The sequence below is a fragment of the Monoraphidium neglectum genome (genome assembly GCF_000611645.1).
Source record: "Monoraphidium neglectum strain SAG 48.87 unplaced genomic scaffold scaffold00236, whole genome shotgun sequence".
NCBI lineage: Eukaryota > Viridiplantae > Chlorophyta > Chlorophyceae > Sphaeropleales > Selenastraceae > Monoraphidium > Monoraphidium neglectum.
Genome location: NW_014013392.1, coordinates 6,211 through 20,726, shown reverse-complemented (window position 1 = coordinate 20,726; position 14,516 = coordinate 6,211). Strand labels below are relative to the sequence as shown.

Below are 14,516 nucleotides of genomic sequence, written 5' to 3'. Positions count from 1 at the left end.
GCCGCCGGCGGCGCGGGTGCCGTCGAGCCTTGTGTTGGAGGACATCCAGAGGATCCAGGCGGTGACGGCCCTGGCGCAGAGCCTGTCGGGCCGCAGCCCTACGAGCACCAGCTCGCCTGGGAGCCCGCCAGGCGGCGGCGGGGCGGCAGCGGTGGGCGGCGGCACGGCAGGGGGCGGCGGCGAGGCGGGCGGCGCGCTGCCCAGGGCTGGTTTTGGCAACGAGGCTCCGACGGGCGCGAAGGACGGCGCGCAAGCGTGAGGCTGCGGCGGAAGGAGGCGGATGTCAGGATTGGGGTGATAGCAAGCAGGACCTAGAGCAACTTTCGCGCTGCGCCGCGCATCGCAGGTGGTGGTTCTCGTGCTTTCTGTGTCAAACATGGTTTTCCCGCAGCCGTGCAGCTGTGCTCATCCCTGCAACGGGTTTGTTTTTGTATCCATGAGGACTTCTTTCTTGAAACTGACATGCCTGTCATTAGTTGGTACTATTGATACTACGAAGACAGAGTGTTGTTTTCTTATGATCAGCGCAACGGCGCTTGCTCAACCCACAGAAACCTTGCGCGTGCGTCAACCCCTTGACCTGCGTGCCATTTAGCTCGTGCTTGGGTGCGTGTATCAGACCTGTCCCCACACCAACTCGAGTCGCCTTCCAGGGTCTCCTTTCACATGGCTTTAAGCTGTTAAACATCCTTCCCAGTCGGCCTTCTGTGTGCGGTCTGAAGTCAGGTAGCGCACCCCCAGTCTCAATAAGCAACTGTCTCTTGCTGCAAGCTGATGCCCTTTGCATCGATCGTACCCAGAAGGCATCCACACAGAAGAGCTTCTGCGTGGGAAGGCGGCGTGTTCTTGGGGCGGAGGTGTTCCTGATATCGCCACCTGGGTGCAAGAACACCAGAGCATCACTAAACACCACGAGCAAGGTGACTGCAGTATCTGGTGCAAGCATGCACCTGTTTGCAATTCATGTTGAAATCTGTTCACAACAATCTACACCGCAACTTTGGAACTAGCCTCTGTTGATTACATGCGCGTCTTTTGTTTGACCTCTGTTCCAAGCGGTGTGAGATCAGTATCGCATCGATCTGCTCTTGCGCAGGTCATCAGATGTATCTAATTTTCTGTGATATACGCTGACTGGCCTAGGGTGGTAGGCTGCGCCATACGCAACTCGCGCGTTTTAGGCTCTAGGCCGCAAAGTCAGCATGGGGTTTCTGAAAGAGCTGTTCCAGAAAAAGCTGCAGGATGCGGCGTCCATGGAGGCCCTGGAGGTGGGGCAGCGAGTACGCAGCGAGTACTCCCTGCCGCAGCTGCGAGGCCAGCAGGGTCAAAAGGAGGAAGATGATGGCAGGTGCGTTTGAAGGCCTTACTATTGACGCGTCTTGGACGGCGTGGAGGCTCGCTGCGCGCGCGTGTGCGCATGCGCTCGCTCCCCCTGCTGTTGCCCATGCCGGGTGTCGGCCCGAGTGGCATCCGCCATGGTCAGGCCTGTCAGCAGCTTGGGCCGCCCAGCACAACACTAACAACCAAAATTTCAACCCTCTGAACTCTATTCCGTGTATTCACAGCTGTAGCGGTGAAAGCGCGCAGGGAAGCGGCACCGCAGCGCCGGATGCGACGTGCACTCTCCGCACCGAGCAGTCTGCCAAGTCCTTCAGCTACGTGCCAGTGCGCAAGCGCCAGGTGGAGGCGGCCGAGCAGGCAGCGCAGGCGCATCACGCGCCATACCAGGTGCCGCCGCAGGCGCGTGTCAAGTACGACTCAATCAGCCAGTTCAGCCAAAAGGTGGAGCTTTACCGCGGCAGGTGAGCGCCTGTGGGGTTTCCAGGCGCAGCCAGGGGGCATGACTTCAAGAGGGGCAGCATCGGTTGAGACTGGATACTCTGCGGTGGGTTGTGCACACACCCGCGAAGGCGTAGCGTCCCAGACACGGGCCTTTGCAGTGCAAGCAAGCCCGGCACGATCAAAGCTTGTATACTCTCTCTCTTTCTCTCTCACACACACACACACACACACACTCGCGCGCACACACACACACAGACACACACAAGCACAACTGCACATGCTTGCATACACATACTGTACACATACACACAGTTGATCTCTCTCGCGTGTGTGTACACACATACACACAGTCTTTCTCTGTCACGTGTGTGTACACACGCAAATGTACAGATATGCACGCATGCGAACTGCCCACGCAGACACACACAGACACACACAGACACACACACGTCTGCGCCTCCTCGTCCAAGCCCATCATCCCGCCCTCGCATCCGCCCCTCGTTTGCAGCATCTCCACAGTCCTGAAGGGCGTGTGCGTCGAGACTGGCGGCAAGGTGATCATAAAGGCCTACCACAAGTCGAAGATGCACCCAAAGCACTTCCACAAGCTGCAGCGGGAGCTCTCGTGCATGCGCGTCCTCAAGGGTGAGTGGGCGCATCGAATTGTGCTCCGCGTACGTACGAGTCAGCCAGGGCCCTTGGTGGCACATGCTGATGGTATGTTGCTGTGGCCACCCCTGGCAAAGCGCCTTGACCTGCTGGAGGGTCAGAGGGGAGTGTACGGGAAGCTCTGCAGTCAGTCCCCACCGTTTGCAGGCCTCGGTGACGGCGCATGTTCGTGCACATGCGTCGCAACGCACGCACGCATGGTCGATGCCACCCGCAGGCCCCTATGTCGCTGAGCTGTACTCAAGCTTTGAGGACGTGGCGTGTGTGTACATGATCATGGAGTACTGTGAGGGGGGTGACCTGTTCAAGACGATGCTCATGCATGGGGGCGCCCTGGAGGAGCAGTGGGTCTGCGTGGAGGTGCGAGGGGGGGTTAAGGCTGTGCCTTTTGGGGGAGACGGGTGCAGATCGATGTCTGCACCAATAATTGTGTGTTTGCGCGCGCGTGTGAGTGAACCTGTGTGTCTCTTCACGTGCTTGCGTGTGTGCATGGATGCATAATCGCATGTCTGTTTAGGCATGCGTGTTTGCGCGCATGATTGCATGGTTGAGGTGAGGAGAGCCCATAGGAGTGAGCACCAACGACCAGCCCAGCACGCGTGTCTGGTAAAAGGTCAACCCCGCGGGGCCACAACCCCCACCCCTTACCCCACTGCGACCCACTCCCAAACCCGTTCCCCTGCTCCCCCGCACCGCGGGCCGACCCCGCCCCTCCCCCAGGTGATCGCCCCCCTGCTGCGCATCCTGGAGAAGATGCACACCCTGAAGCTGCTGCACCGCGACATCAAGCCGGAGAACATCTTCCTCACTGGGCTCGGCAAGTTCAAGCTGGTGGGAGCCTTTGGGGAGGGTGACCGGCAGCAGCAGGGATGGGCAGGGGGTGATTGCCCCACGGGGTCAGCTGGTTTGTTTTGGAGGGGCAGCGTTGGAACATTGTTGTGCGCAGGGGCCGGGGATGGCAAACATACTGCGCCAGGCAAGCCTAATCAAGGCAGTTTGATTTCAGCGCCCAGCAACCGCGGACTCTTCCAGGCTGCAGAGTGCAGTACCATGTCAGCTGGGCTGCAGCTGCCCGTTCCGCCGCCCAGGGCCGTGGCAGCCGCACCGTGTTTGGTTTCCCTCACAGCACTCTTCTAAAACCACATCCCTGCTTCACCCACCCCTTGCAAGGGAGACTTTGGCCTGGCCATCAAGTACGATGAGGAGGTGCCCTTCAGCCGCAGCGGGACGCTGGACTACATGGCTCCAGAGGTGACGGGGGTGGGGGGGCTTTGAGGTGTCAAAGGTGATGAGCAGCTGAGAGGCGGGGCTGTGGGGCAGCCAGGTTACCTGTCGTGGTACTTTCAGCATGTAGACTGGATGCAAGCCTCCGGTAGGTTTATTTGAGGCCTCCGTTGGCACCCCTGAACCGGTTCCCAGACTCACCCAACACTTCAGAACCCAGGTGACACAATCCGTCGAGCCCCTTGAATGACCCATCCAATCTACATGCAAGCTGGCCCACCCGCTCGCCATCGCCCGCCCTCACATCCGCCCTTTTCCACCGACCCACGCATCATCCTCCCACATCCCATCATGAAAACCCCCACCTGAAAACCCCAGGTCCTGAAGAACCCCTCGGTGCCGTTCCAGGAGGGCCGCTCTGTCGACCTGTCAATGCTTGCCGCGCGCGGCGTGGCGCCCTACGGCCCCCCGGTGGACGTGTGGGCGGCCGGGGTGCTGGCCTACGAGCTCGTGGTGGGCCGGCCGCCGTTCGAGGTGCGCCGGGCGCCGGTCGGCCCCAAAGCAGCGGTTTGATGCATGTGCTGTTGCTGGCGTGCACTGACCCGCTAGGAGCACCGCGGCTCAAGTGAAGGGCCGCTGCACGGCGGCACCCGCGGCGATGGTACCGGTCACTGTGCCTTGCACCTCCTCATGTTTCCCTGCTCATCGCTGATTGTCCGCCTCGTCCATTCCCTCCCCCTACCCCCTACCCTCCCCTTCACACACGCGCACAAAACAACGCCTCCATCCTTTGCTAAGGTCGAGGATGAGGCCCAAACCGCCGCCCTGATCATGTACAGCGACAACATCAAGTTCCCCTCCAGCAAGTGGGTGTCAAAATTGGGCGGGGGCATGTACGGGAGGTGATTTGTGGCAGCAGGAATTGGAGTGGCAGGCAGAATGTCACAAGGGAGTGGGCGAGGGGCAGGGAAAGCACACAGTGCCATGCCCTTGGTAAGTTGACAAGTGTAGGGCCAAGTCGATTTGCTGGTTGCACCTGTGACTGCATCGCGTGCTAGAGTGAGTGGTCCCTCTTCCTCGCGCTCACACCCTCAAACGCACACCCCTGCCCCGCCGCAGGACGCCTCAGTGGGCGGACTTTGTGCGTGCCGCGCTGGTCAAAGCCCCGGACAGCCGCCCCAACGCGTCGCAGCTGCTGCAGCACCCCTGGTGAGGCGCAGCAGCTCGTCCGTCAGGTTGAGGAAGGCCTCAAATATTTGAGGACCCAAGCGGGATGCCATCCTTGCCAAATCTTTCACTGCTTTTGCTATTGCGCCTGCCTGGCAGCGGGGCCTCAAAGCTTGATATTCCTGTCAACAGGGAACTGGTTACAGCCCTTCCCATCCCCTGAACGCAGTGCCCCGTCGCATGGCCCCTGCATGTCTTTCCACCTGCAACCCACCACCCAACAAAGCCCTCACCGCGCCCTCAAACCGCCGCGCAGGGTCCAGCTCAACATGCAGCGCGTCATGGCAGACACCCACCGCCCCTCCAAGGAGCTGCTGCTGCAGGCGCTGCCCCTGGGGCCCCCGGCCGCCGCGCCCTCCGCAGCGGCGCCCGGCCCCAGGTTTGGTCAGCGCACGTCGAGCTTCAACGTCGCCAGCTCTTCCGAAGCGGGGGATGCGGAGGGCGCCTCCCAGTCGGCGGCCGGGCCGGCGGCGGCGGCAGCAGCGGCGGCGGCCCCCAAAAAGCTGCCTCCAAAGCTGAGCGTGTCGGCGCCCGGCGCGCCGCAGCTGCCGGGCAGCTTCCCAGCCACGCCCACCGCGCACATGGCCCTGGCCGGCGGCCTCCACAAGGAGCGCGCCTCCCCGGCTGCCACCGGCGGCGTCGGCGCGCCCTCGTCCTCGTCCCCTGGGGCAGCGGCTTCGGTGTCAGCAGCGGCGGGACCCTCTTCATTGCACGTGCCGTCCCACGTCGGCAGCGCCATGCAGTATGGCCTCCACAGCCCCCTGCCCGGCTCCTCCGGCGCCAACCGCTTTGCTTCGGACCGCGCCGCGATGCTCGGCCCCTCCATCTCCTGCGACGGTGGCAGCCCCGGCGCCGGCCCCAGCCCCAGCGCTGCGAAGCGCCTCAGCCACCTGTCAGGCGCGGGCCCCGCGCCGCACGTCGCCGCCGCAGGGCCGTCCGCGTCCGCGGCAGCGGCCGCGGCGCGGGCGCACGCGTCGTCCCCGGGGTCGCCCCTGCGGCCGTCCCTCAAGGTTGCGCTGCCGGCGGACAGCCCCGAGCCGGAGTTCTTCGCCGGCGGCAGCGGCGGCGGCGACGGCATCTGCTACAGCCCCAGCACGCCCGCGGCCAAGAGCGGCATGAAGGAGCGGATGAAGTTCTACTTCCAGCGCCAGGCGGGGCTGTGACAGTGTGGACGTTCCCGCCGCTGACATGGGCGTGGGGGCGAGCGGCCGGCGTCGGGCTGGCCGGCGCGCTTTGGTGCCTCACCCTTTGTTTGAGTAGGGCGCGGCTGCGCTGGTCGGCTGGGCCCGCACCACCTGGCTGCCGTGTGGCTGCGGACCTGCACGCTTCTATGCGGCAGGGCCCTGGCATCGCAGCCCCTAGGCTCAGCAAGCAGCTTTGGACAGAGGGAAATGGGCGGTGGATACCTAGGCTTTGGAAAGCGGGAGTCGTCAGCGCGCGACGTGTCTATCCACCTTCCGCCGAGTGTGCCCCTAACACCAGCTATCTGGTCTTGAGGCTGCAGGGGTCGCAGCGCCGATGATTCGTCCGACACGTGCGCGGACCGCCGCAGCCGATTTTGCCACACCACCACTTGGCGATCTTGCAACGAGTCTTGGGTGCGCCCCTGAGGCCCCCATTTGTATTTCTTTGGCATCATTTGGCACAATCATTGGAGTGTCGGTCACACTCAGCGCTCTGAGGGGGGTCGGCTGGGGTGCGGCGCAGGCAGATGCAAATTTGCGCAGCCGCAGTTTGCACTTCCCACCCGTCCCACCATAATCTTGCTTCCTTCCGAGCCATGCAGCAAGCATTCAAAGGGTCCCATTATCCGCCGAAACCGGCAATGTGTAACCCTCCTCAACTTTGCTTGTGGGCCATGGGAGAGGAGCAGGGCAGGGGTGGGCCATGGCATGCTGCCATGTGGCACAGACTTGAGGCAGCTGCAAAGCCATGAACCACTCATCCTGCAGAAGCCCTCCTCAGGCAACCGATGCACGCGCTGCTTGCCGCTGACTCATCCTGGTGTGCTGCCAGCAACTTGAGCACCACGCCTTGTCACATTCGCATGCGCTTTCCTGCTGTCTTCTGCACCTCTCGTTACGCATGCGTGCTGCGTCGTTTCAGCGAGCGCCCCAGCCCCAGCACCCAAGAACAGCGTTACCAGGTCTGCCACAACTACTGACTGACGCAAGACAGGGCGTTCAACGGGGCTTGGCCGCAACGCGCCACAGCAAAAGCCGGCCGTGGCCGCCGGGGTAGAAAGACCCACAAATGGCGCTCACGAGGGGGACTCGTACGCAACAACAAAGAGGAAGCATGGCGGGAACCCCTCAGACCAAATCCAGGGAGCTTTGACCAGATCCAGAAAATCTACAGCTGTGAGGGACTGCTCGCGCTGTCAGCACGCCATCACGCCAGCCTGCTCCGCTTCGGCACCTTGTCTGCAGCCCCTCCCCCGGCCGCTCCAGCGCCGCGCTTGCCGGCGAGGCTAGGCTGGCTGGTGGTCACGCTCGTGTCCTGCAGGAGGCGGGTCGGTCGATGCCAGTCAAGCATCTATCCGCTATGCCGCGGGTGAATGCTTCAGCAGCAGCAGCAGCAGCAGCAGCAGCAGCAGCAGCAGCAGCAGCAGCAGCAGCAGCAGCAGCAGCAGCAGCAGCAGCAGCAGCAGCAGCAGCAGCAGTAGCAGCATGGGCGCCGGCCATGCGACAAGCCAATCAAAGTGCAGCTGCGACATCATGTGGCAGGCGCCCCATCACATTGGGCCCCCGCCAGCGCTGCGGCCAGGCCCCCACCCCTTTCTCACCAAGGGTGCCGCCCCGCCGCCGCTGCCGCCCGCGCCGCCGCCGCCGCTGCCGCCCGCGCCGCCGCCGCCCGCGACCCCCACGTTGCGACGCGCGCCGCCCCGCGCCCCGGTCTCGCAGCCGTTGACCTTAGCGGCGAACTTGAGGGAGCAGAGGCTCTCGCCGGCAGAGGCGGGCTCCGGGTTGACGTTGACAAACATCAGGGTCTTGCCATTCCCGCCCAGGCAGGGCTGGAAGATCGGGGTGTGTGCCCAAGGCGTGCAGGGCGGCCAGGTTGGGAAGGTGTGGGCCACCAAGGGAGGTGAGGGTGGCGCATGCTGCCGCTGCGGCACCCAGGCAAGCAGGAATGGTGCCGCCGCGTGTGCTGCCCCGAGCACCAAGAGCCAGGCTGGACGACAGGACCTGCCGCTGCAAGTGCGCGTTGCTAGCACCGTTGCTCGCAACACACCCCTTTGAGAAACACACGCGCGCGCACACACACACACACACATACAGCCGCAGTCACACACAAACACACACAAACACACCCACACATACACACAGTATGATGCATTTAATGTAACCGCACGCGCCTGCAGGAGGTAGGTGAGCTTTGAGTTGCGGTAGGGCACATGTGCGCTCTTGGACGAGAGGGCCGCGAAGACGTCCCCCAGGGCGCTGAGGGACTGGTTGATGCTGCAGGCCTCCTTCTTGCGCTGCTGCTCCGCCAGGGAGCGGTCCAGCCTCTCGCTGAGGGATGAGAAGTGCGAATGAGAGGGTGTGCGTGCGGGCGTGCGTGTGTGCGTGTGTGTATGTGTGTATATGTGTGTGTGTGAGTGTGTGTGTGTGTGTGTGTGTGCGCGCGTGTGCACATGCATGCGCGCATGTGAGTGTGTTTGTATATGTGTGCATGTGTGCAGGCGCTCTCGGACATGTGCTTGTGCATGCGTGCGTCGAGGTTATATGTGTGCACGTGTGTGATGTACACAGCGTTGCAGCAGGCACGTATAATTTATCAGTCACACGCCCCACGCCGCCCCCAGCCGCCCGCCCCCTCACCTGCCGGCCAGGTCCACCAGGCACAGGCAGCCGCTCAGACGCGTGTTGCTCGCCGCGTGGACGCCCGTAATGTACAGCATGAACACGCAGTGGCTCCTGCTGCTCACAGAGTTCATGGCCGTTTCCGCGCTCGCGCGCGCCTCCCCCGCGCGCCGCACGAGCTCGGCCGCGTGCGCGGCGCCCGATACGGGCACGCGGCTGGCGCCGGCGACGGTGGTGTGGCCGCCGGCGGGGTCGTGCTTTATCGCGTTGGCGTCGGGTATGCGGCCGGCCTCGGCGCTGCGCGCCGCGCCGTCTGCGAGCAGATCCCTGCAGGCGCATGTGTATGGATTGTGGTGACAGTGTCGCTGCATTGTATCAGACAGATTGCATTGGAACAACATTGCATCGGAACCGCTCACCCAAGAGCATTGCCGAGCCCCCCTCTGCCGCATCCGAGGGGCAGGCAGCCCGCTCGACGCCACAAGGCACCCACATTCTGGCGGCCAGGCGGGGCCACACCTGAGCGTGTTATTGTAGACCTCTATGAAGGACGCCTCCAGCCGGTACTCCCACTCCTGCGCCGCCAGCGCCTCCACGCGCCCCAGGATCAGCTCCACTGCGCGGGGGATCACGCCCGCGCCCTGGCTGGTTGGGGCGCCCTGGAGGGTGCGGGGCGTGGCGCCGGACGGGTGGGTTGTGAGCCGCAGGGCGTGCGCGCGGCCGCGCGCTTCTGGGGGCGATTTTTTGCTGATGTGGGGTTGCATGTGAGTGGGGGGCCAAAGCATGGGGCCCCAGTCCCTGTACGATGACGCCGATTGCAAGTAAGACCCGACGGCCAACGCGGGCGCCCCTAATCAGGTGTGGCTCGCCGCCTCGCCTGCATGGTGTACGTCTTGCCGGCGCCGGTCTGGCCGTAGCTGAAGAGGCAGACGTGGTAGCCGTCCAGCGCGCTCTGCACCAGCTCAGACACCTCGCCAAAGACCTGGGCGAGTGGTTTGAATCGTTTCAAGCAGAGCAAGCAGATGGATTCAATCACGTATGATCCAGCCAAAACAGGGCAGCTGGGTTGTGGCGTTTGGCATCGCCCAGACGGCCTCCGCGAGCGGCACAGCCCTTTCCGCGCCTAATTTCGACGGAAGCAGCTGCCTGCCCGCACCTGCGCCTGCGTGGCCTGCGGCCCGAAAACCCTGTCGAAGCCAAAGGGGTGCTCCTTGCCGTCGACGGCCAAGGACAGCGCGGTGCCGCCCTGCAGGCAGCGCACGGCGCTCTGGGGGTGCGGCCGCACGCGGCAGAACACACGGATCTGCGGCGGCCATAGCGCAGTGGAAAGGCGTGAGGAGCTGACAGAGTGGTTTTAGGCCATTGCTTCTGCGCTTGGCATCGGCCGAGAATGTTACGCAGGCAGGGCTGGGCAGAATATCTCGGTTTTGAAAGCAAGGTGGGCATGCAAAGTCGGGGTTGAGGGTTGGCTCACGTTGCCGCGCAGCTCCACCAATTGGTTGTGCAGCTGCCGCCGCGTCGCCTCGGCGGTGGTGACGGCGCACTGCAGCGCGCCGACCCGCGACAGCAGGCGGCCGACGATGTCCCGCTGCTTCCCCTGAGGTGCGGGGGCGGGGGCGGCGGCGGTGGCATGAGCGTGGCGCCAGCAGATGGAGCCCTGCGGTGCTGAATCCATCTAGCCTGCGACTGCTATCCGCCAGCGCATGATAGACACACCCCCTTTGCTTGCAAGCACCGCACACACGTTCATGCAAACAACAGACACACGCGCACATGCACATGCACATTCGTGCATATACACACATGCATGAACCAAAGTACTGTCACATACACGCAAACAGGCATCCTCACCTCGCCCATCACCTCCTGCAGGGCAGCAAGCTCGCCTTCCAGGTGCGCCAGCCGGCTGGCCGCTGCCTCCGCCGCCGCCTCCGACTTGGCGCGCCCCTCCTCTGCCGCCGCCGCCCGCGCCTGCAGCGCCTCGTTCGCCTCGCGCGCCGCGGCCCCTTCGTCCTCGGCCGCGCGCGCCTGTGATCGGTTCGTGGCAGGTCGGAGAATTCAAGACAAAGTACACCTAGATGGCAACCCTGTCAGGACAGCAGGCGGCTCCTGCCACTGCCGGCATGTGCCCTCTGATCCCCCTTTGGCCTACCAGCCCTGATCACCTGGTGCTTGAGATTTGCGTGCTCCGCCTGCAGCGCGGCGTGCTGCTGCTGCAGCTGCCGCAGCGCCGCTTTCGCCGCGCCCCGCGCGGCCGCTGCCTCCCCGGCCTCGGCGCGCGCGGCGAGCGCGTCGGACTGCGCGGCGGCGCGGCCGGACTGCTCGGACCGCAGCTGCTCCTGCAGGCTGCCGGCCTCCTCGGCGTGGCGCGCCCTGTCCGCGGCGAGCGACTGCTCGGCAGCTTCCAGGCGGGTGCCCTTCAGGCGCACGTCGCCCTCGAGCAGCATCACCTGGTTTTGAGAGTGTGAGACAGGCAAATACATCAGGAAGGCAAGTACAACGGGCGAGCACGTGAACACGGCCCCAACACATGCAATTGAAACGAGCGGTGCGCCAAGCAAACATGGAGCATAAACCCCATGAACCTACGACGTGCTTTGTGGCGCACAGGCAGCGTGGCAGCTGACGCAGCAAACGGCCCGCCGCAGCTCCCTGTCGCAGCTCCCTGTCCGCTGCCACACCTGGTCGCGCGCGGCCCTGAGCTCGTGCTGCAGCGCGGCGCGATCCCCCTGTGTCGCGCCCAGCTGAGAGCGCAGCTCGGCCACCCGGCCCTGGGCCTGTGAGGGGTGCGGCGCACCAACACGCGCGCGGGCGACACGCCACCGATGAATGCTCTGGTGCCAACCAGGGTTGGCGCGCTGCTCGAGGTGGCGCGTGTGCTCGTCTTGTTGAGACGCATCGCTTCACTTCAGCAAAATGTCCCTCCAGCACAACGCAGGGGCGGTACGCGGCCCACCTGGGCCAGCTGCACCCCCAGGGCGGCCTCGGCGGTCTGCTTGCCCTCCAGGCTGGCCTGCAGGCTGTTCTGAGACGCCTGCAGCACGGCCAGCTGGCCCTGCAGGCCGGCGGCCTGCTTCTGGGACGCGGACAGGTCTTCAGACAGCGCCCGCACGCGCTCCTGCCACCGGACAGCCAGCGGCGGGGAGGCGGGCGTTGTGGCCGTGCAACAGACACGGCACCGCAGCATCGCGCCCACGTCAACTTTTGCGCTAGTTGCGACAACCCTCCCCCCCTGCCCCATCTCCCTCCGCCTCTGGAACAGCCCCCTGGCCAGCAGCGCTCGCACAAGTGTATCAGATTGCAGCAGACCCTACACAGCCGTTGCAATCACTCCTTTGACTCCCAGCCTCCCGCCCCTCACTCACCCGCAGCTCCTCCTGCGCCTTCTCAAACGCTGCGCGCTCCTCCTGCAGCGCGCGCGTCGCCTCGCCCTGAGTCATCTGGACGTCCCTCACGCGTTGATCCCCCGACTTCCGCAGCTCCTGTGGGGCCGCCGGACATGACCAATTCCAGGAGATGGATCGAATAGCAGAAGCTGTACTCGAGCCACGCGGCGCAGCGCCAGCCGCTACCCAATGCGCAGCACTCGCCCAGCCCGCACAACGGGCCTGCTCCGAGGCGGCAACTGGCCCCGGTGGCCCCTTCGCTCTCCAGGCGGGGCGCACCTTGACCTCCGCCTGCAGCTGGATGCGCGCCTCGTCAGCGCGCTGGGCGTCGTCCCTCGCGCGCGCGCGCTGCTCCTCCAGCGCCTCCACCTCGCGGTTCAGCCGCGCCACCTGGCGTTCATTGATTGTATTATTCATTGCAGTCGCAGGTCATGCCGGGTGCAGTGGAAAAGCAGGGGGGCGCGGTGCAGGCAGACCGACGGACACGGAGATGCGGCGAGAGAGTTGGGCGCGCAGCGCCGCAGCCTGCAGCAATCCATCCTTTTTGGCTGGGCGTGCTAAAGCAAGCGGTCAGGGTTTGTGCCGGTGTCCCCAAAAATCTCACCTCCATTTTGCCCATGTCGACCTCCGCCATCCACTGGGCCCGCTCCGTTTTATAGCGGGCCTCTGATTGCGCCGCCTCCTTGCGCGCCACCGCCGCATCGGCCTCGAGGCGCCGCTGGGCCGGGCCGCTGACGCGCGCGTCGGATGCCTGGGAAAATACAGGCATGCCAATGTGTGTGTGTGTGTGTGAATGTGTGTGTGCATGCGTGTGTTTGTGTGTGTGCGCGCGCACGCATATGCATGTGCTCGTGGCGTGGTATGTATGTTGAATGTGGACAAGTATAATTATATACATGTTTATATACATGTACATATGTCCCCACTCGACTTGTTCACCCAGATCCCCGACTACCCACCTGCGCGTCCAGCACCTCCCTCTCCAGCCGCACGCCCTCCTCCACCAGCTGCGACGTCTTGGTCAGCGCCTCGCGCAGGCAGCGCCGCAGCAGCTTCACCATGCCTGCAGACAGTCCGCACGCGGTCGCAGGCGGGCGGGAAACGTCAAGCCCGGCTGAGATTTCAAGCCGTCCCCCTGCCCCCCGCCCACAACAGCCGCTCGCTCGGGCGCCACCGCTTGCAAAGACCACGGCGCAGTGGCTGCTGCGCCGCGCCCGCGACCAACGGCCCCTCGCCAGCCGCGCGCCGCCTCACCAGCCAGCTCCAGCATCCGCGACTGCGACGTGGCCCCCTCCCTGGTCTTCCTGAGCTGCGCGCCCACCGCCTGCTCGCACATCCTCACAAAATCCTCGTCAGCATCAAACGCCTCCGCCGCCGCCGCGCACAGCGCGCTCCCGTCGTGCCTGCCGCCGAAGCGGATTGCCGCCAGCGCCGCTGCCGCATCCGATTGCTGCGCCTGTGCGCCGCCCTCGCTCACGCTCGTAGCCTTGGCCTCTGCGGCGCCGTGCGGCTGCGCCTCGTCCGTGCCGCCGCATGCCAGCCGTGCGGGCGGGCCGGCCGCGGCGGCGGCTGCGGCCGGTGGCGCCGGTGCGGCTGCTGCTGAAACGCCGCCGCGCAGCGAGTCGCGCTTCAGGAGCGCCAGCTTTTGCTGGAGCGCGTCATACTCTGTTTGGAGCCTGTCCATGCCCTGCTGCGGCCTGCGCGCAGCCGACAGGCGGCGCTTGGCGTAGCTCACAGGCACATGGAGAGGGGACGAGGGCGTTGGGGCCGGCGGCGGCGACGCCGCAGCCACGCCCACGCCCTCGGCGCCGGCGAGAGTGCGCTGCAGCGCGGCGGCAGCGGCGCGGGTCGTGCGGGCTGGCGTCTCGGAGGGCTGCTGCTGGTGCCGCGGCAAGGGCGCGGGCGGCAGGCCACCAGGCACGCTTCCGCGCGTGGCGGCGCTGGGGTGCGCTGCAGACGCCGCCGCCCCCGTGCCCGCTTGGTGCTGCTGTACTGTGAGCAATGACGTGCGTCGTGTTGTCGGACGCTGGCCCTGGGAGAGCCCCAATGGTATGCTGGTCGCCCCGTTGAGGATGCTGCCCGTGCCCTTGGCGGTGGCGCCGCGTGCAGTTGTTACCCCGCCATGATCCGGCGGATTGGCTGGCTGCGACGTGGGAATGGATCGCCTAGTCGTGCGCTTGCTGGCATCTGCCGCTGCCCTGGACGCTGGTTTCTCCGCATCGATGCTCTGTCCGGCCTTCGCGAGGCTGGCCTGGCGTTTGGACGGGTGATCCGACAGACTATGCAGGTTACTCGAAATGGGCTGGAGTGCAGAGCGCTTCCGGCCGGCCTGCTCCATGGCTGGCGTTGTCGGTGCGTCAGCTCGCCATGTCAACAGGGCATTGCACGAGTCCGTCGAACTGATCGATGAGGCAGTACGACTGTA

General features: G+C 64.9%; 4 protein-coding genes across 4 annotated transcripts in view; 2 read left to right on the top strand and 2 right to left on the bottom strand.

The window, feature by feature from the left end:
- The window catches only part of MNEG_2164 (hypothetical protein), a gene marked incomplete at both ends in the record, with an annotated part of 4,170 nt that extends 3,911 nt beyond the window's left edge, over positions 1-259 (top strand). Inside the window, one exon of the mRNA XM_014049361.1 lies at positions 50-259. Coding sequence (XP_013904815.1) covers positions 50-259 — 210 coding nt within the window. The remainder of the gene's footprint in view (positions 1-49) is intronic.
- A 943-nt stretch (positions 260-1,202) lies between these two features.
- On the top strand, positions 1,203-6,065 carry MNEG_2163 (aurora kinase, other; the record flags this gene model as incomplete). Its single annotated transcript, XM_014049360.1, has 10 exons — positions 1,203-1,348; positions 1,566-1,802; positions 2,291-2,427; positions 2,669-2,811; positions 3,172-3,282; positions 3,622-3,711; positions 4,054-4,209; positions 4,474-4,541; positions 4,795-4,884; positions 5,159-6,065. 10 exons carry the CDS (start codon positions 1,203-1,205, stop codon positions 6,063-6,065), a joined length of 2,085 nt encoding a protein of 694 aa, XP_013904814.1.
- A 1,379-nt stretch (positions 6,066-7,444) lies between these two features.
- Positions 7,445-9,469, bottom strand: MNEG_2162 (Kinesin-2; the record flags this gene model as incomplete). The annotated part of the gene is made up of 5 exons (XM_014049359.1): positions 7,445-7,609; positions 7,688-7,915; positions 8,249-8,414; positions 8,724-9,032; positions 9,225-9,469. 5 exons carry the CDS (start codon positions 9,467-9,469, stop codon positions 7,445-7,447), a joined length of 1,113 nt encoding a protein of 370 aa, XP_013904813.1.
- Positions 9,470-9,555: 86 nt separating this feature from the next.
- MNEG_2161 (Kinesin-1) lies at positions 9,556-13,775 on the bottom strand (the record flags this gene model as incomplete). Its single annotated transcript, XM_014049358.1, has 12 exons — positions 9,556-9,687; positions 9,862-10,008; positions 10,180-10,302; positions 10,557-10,733; positions 10,871-11,155; positions 11,387-11,482; positions 11,662-11,823; positions 12,071-12,187; positions 12,371-12,481; positions 12,696-12,842; positions 13,051-13,154; positions 13,346-13,775. 12 exons carry the CDS (start codon positions 13,773-13,775, stop codon positions 9,556-9,558), a joined length of 2,031 nt encoding a protein of 676 aa, XP_013904812.1.
- Between the last annotated feature and the right edge of the window lie 741 nt (positions 13,776-14,516).